Source organism: Branchiostoma belcheri, unplaced genomic scaffold, assembly GCF_001625305.1.
Source record: "Branchiostoma belcheri isolate BF01 breed outbred unplaced genomic scaffold, Haploidv18h27 scaffold135, whole genome shotgun sequence".
NCBI classification, from domain to species: Eukaryota; Metazoa; Chordata; class Leptocardii; order Amphioxiformes; family Branchiostomatidae; genus Branchiostoma; species Branchiostoma belcheri.
In genome coordinates this window covers 254,161-257,325 of record NW_017802769.1, presented here as the reverse complement: position 1 = coordinate 257,325, position 3,165 = coordinate 254,161, and the positions used below count along the sequence as shown (strand labels likewise).

The following is a 3,165-nucleotide window of genomic DNA, read 5'->3' as shown; positions in this document are numbered from 1 at the left end:
GAATCCAAAATCCTAGCCTCCTGCTGGCTATAGTGAACCCCCGACATGGTTTCACCGTGTGTTCTCGTGTACGTGGGCCTGGTTTGCAGCGCCGTATTGCCGCTGTACCTTGCCGAAGTGACGGTACCCGGGGCCGGGGAGGCAGAAAGAGGAACGTGCAGTAAACAGTACACGAACAACCACAACATCACCGTGGTCGCCTCGCCTGGCCAGGACGGGCGGAAGGGAGACGCGGGACCCAGGGGTGAGTAGTCAGAATTTTTTTTAGTAGTTCAATGCAAGGCCTATACGACCACTTCTCGGCATTGAACTAGAAAGATGAGAGAAACATGTCTGTCAATGGCGGTGAACGTTTGATTTGAAAGCCTGTAGATTGGAGGTTGATGGGAAACACTTGTCAGGGAGGGAATTACAAAGCTTGGCCGTACGGAGAAAGAAACTGTCACTGTAAAAAGATTTTTCGAACTAGGAATTTGGACGGTGAAGTTGCGTGTGAGCTAGGGGAGAACCTAGTGGAACGCTTAAAAGTTCTGAGTGGTGGAACTAGTTAGGTGATTCTAGCCTCCTGTGTAGGACTCCGGGCGGGTGAGAGTTTTGATATAAAATTTTTAAGGCGTTCTTTTGTTTGAAGCAGGATCCGTGGCGCCGGCTGGTTGTAGGATAGCCGACAAAAGAACGCGTAAAAAATTCTACAAAACGCAGTATCAAAACCGGAGGCCTGCACAGGAGGCCACAGAGATTCGTCAGTGCAATTTAGACATCCAGGTAAAAAGATACGAAAAAAAAAGTTACTCAAGAAACTGGTGACCGTTTCCAAAATCATATAGCCACCCTTTTTAGCTTTTGTCTGCTTCCCACGCTCGTTAAAGAGGTGGTTAAAAATCATATCCAGCTGCTTGAGTAACTGTTTTTTGGCGTTGTCAGAGATTCATAAGTAAGTTCGAAAAATACGGCATAGAAAAAATATGTGTTTACAGCTATTATAATATTTTGCTTTTAGATATGATGTATGTGTTACTAGTAGTGTCACCAACTTTATCATCTTGGAATTCGGCAACAACGAGAACAGTATCACTTTTCTCTATCGACATTTGATTGTTGAACAGGTACAGAGTACAGTAAACTTAGAACTAGTCACACTAAGAAAGGGCATCAGATTCGCTTTACTAGAATGCAGTAGGGAGATACCAGTCTCTACCAGACTTCGAGAGGCAGCTGGAAAGAGTAGAAATTGGCCATGCAAATAGAGAGATTACATGCCGTCCGGGTGCATCAAAATGTCAACTCCCTCGGCATGTTATCTCTAATTTTGGCCAATTTCTACTCTTTCTAGCCGCATCTCGAAGTCTGGTAGAGGCTACAGGGAGATAGTTATCGGATCAACCACCTTCGCCTAAAATACATGTAGTACTGTAAGTTTGAATGCATTGTTGCTATCTTGGTTGAAACAGTCTGGCACTGCTGTTCATGTGTGTGGAAAGGGACTGGTGGCACCTGTTTTCTGACAGGAGCATGTTTTTTTTTTACCCTAGGCCTGCCCGGTGTACCTGGCGAGAAGGGACAGAGGGGCATCCCGGGGAGACTGGGTCCTTTCGGCCCGCCAGGTGAGCGCGGACCCGCCGGTGAGAAAGGCGAGCTGGGTCCGGCGGGTCCTCGAGGTCCTCCCGGCGACTCCTCTCGCTCCTCCTCGGCGCTGGTGGCGTTTTCCGCCGCCCGCACCTCCAAGGTCTTCACGGGGACCGCCGTGACGTACGACGTCGTTCACGTCAACGAAGGAGACGCCTTCAACCCCCGCACGGGGAAGTTCACGCCTGCCGCCTCGGGGATCTACTCGTTCACGTTCACCGGCATGACCGAGTACGCCGCTAGCGCGAGTATTCTCGTCTCCCTTATGAAGGTACTAGTAGTTTTCGGACAGTGAATCTTTATAAAGTTTATTTGCATGTTATGGGGTATTACTCCCTAAGCAGAGGTTTGGGTTTTGGGTTTTTAGGCTTTTTTTATCGGGGTTTCTTTTTTGCACTGGGATTTTTTTACACCAAGAGATTGGGTGGCAGTTGTGCCCCGTCGTTATGCCCTTGGGAAAGGCACTTTACACGACTTTCCTCACTCCACCCAGGTGTGAATGGGTACCTAACTTCGGTTGGGGAAAGCCGTATTGAGGTCACCTTGTGGCGCCGAATGGCAGCCGCACAGACCCTTGCGACAGTTCCACAAGAATGCGAGGAGAAAATATGTTATGTATTTCATATGTATTATTATGTGATTGTAAACCCTGCATCAATTCAGCGCTATAAAAGACTGCGATTGCACGGGTAATGTTTGACCAATAAACCATTCAATATTATTATCATTTCAAACTGCCCCTTCTACGACCTCGATAGAAAGGTCCTGTTTGAAGAGGCCAACAAATTCCATCCTATTTTCTCCACGTTTACAAACAAAAAGAAAGCTACTCTCCTCTAGACATCACAAATTAAAAACGCACACATTACAGAAAAAGTGGGATCATTCGTCTTCCACTGTCTTGGTAAAAGATGTCGAACCCAATAATTTACAAGATAAGTTAGAATTTAGTGTTTAGTAGTTAGAGTAGTTGCATACTATATCGTTTTCCATCCTGTTGTCCTTCATTTATTTTCATGTTACATGTACTTGCAATTGGCCTACGGGCAAAAGCTTGCAATAAACTTTCTTTCTGTTATTATTATCATGAAGAACGACGAGCGGGTCGCCAGCCTGCACGTCCGCAACCCGGCCTACGAAATGCACCAGTCCAGCAGCAACAGCGCCCTCTTGCGGCTGCAGCTCGGTGACGAGGTGTGGGTGCAGCTGTGGAGCGGGTACGTCCTGTACAGCGACGGCAACAGGTACATCACGTTCTCGGGCTTCCTCGTCCACGCCGATTAACGGAAAATTGGCGCCCTCTTGCGGCTGCAGTTGGTCGACGAGGTGTTTGTTTGTTTGTTTGTTTGTTTGTTTGTTTATTACGATCTCCAGGTGTGGGTGCTAGCCTGGAGTCTAGCCTTCAATCTTTGGTCCCCTCCCCAAGATCCGCTACCAGCGGACCAAAGCTATAACTAGTGGGACAAAACCCACACCATTTATTCCTGACAGGAAAAGCTATCTGTCACCAAAAATCCAACACCATAGCATATCCAGGAC

At 47.4% G+C, this 3,165-nt stretch overlaps 1 protein-coding gene across 1 annotated transcript; it reads left to right on the top strand.

The window, feature by feature from the left end:
• LOC109464247 (complement C1q-like protein 4) lies at positions 1-2,914 on the top strand. The gene is made up of 3 exons (XM_019761184.1): positions 1-244; positions 1,533-1,897; positions 2,719-2,914. Exons 1-3 carry the CDS (start codon positions 46-48, stop codon positions 2,908-2,910), a joined length of 756 nt encoding a protein of 251 aa, XP_019616743.1. The 5' UTR covers positions 1-45; the 3' UTR covers positions 2,911-2,914.
• The last annotated feature ends 251 nt before the right edge of the window (positions 2,915-3,165 follow it).

Excerpts from the sequence above, each read along its gene's own strand:
- LOC109464247 (XM_019761184.1), top strand. The coding sequence starts at position 46 with ATGGTTTCACCGTGTGTTCTCGTGTACGTGGGCCTGGTTTGCAGCGCC. Across the intron at positions 245-1,532 it reads GGGAGACGCGGGACCCAGGG|GCCTGCCCGGTGTACCTGGC; the intron begins GTGAGTAGTCAG and ends TTTTTACCCTAG. Across the intron at positions 1,898-2,718 it reads TTCTCGTCTCCCTTATGAAG|AACGACGAGCGGGTCGCCAG; the intron begins GTACTAGTAGTT and ends ATTATCATGAAG.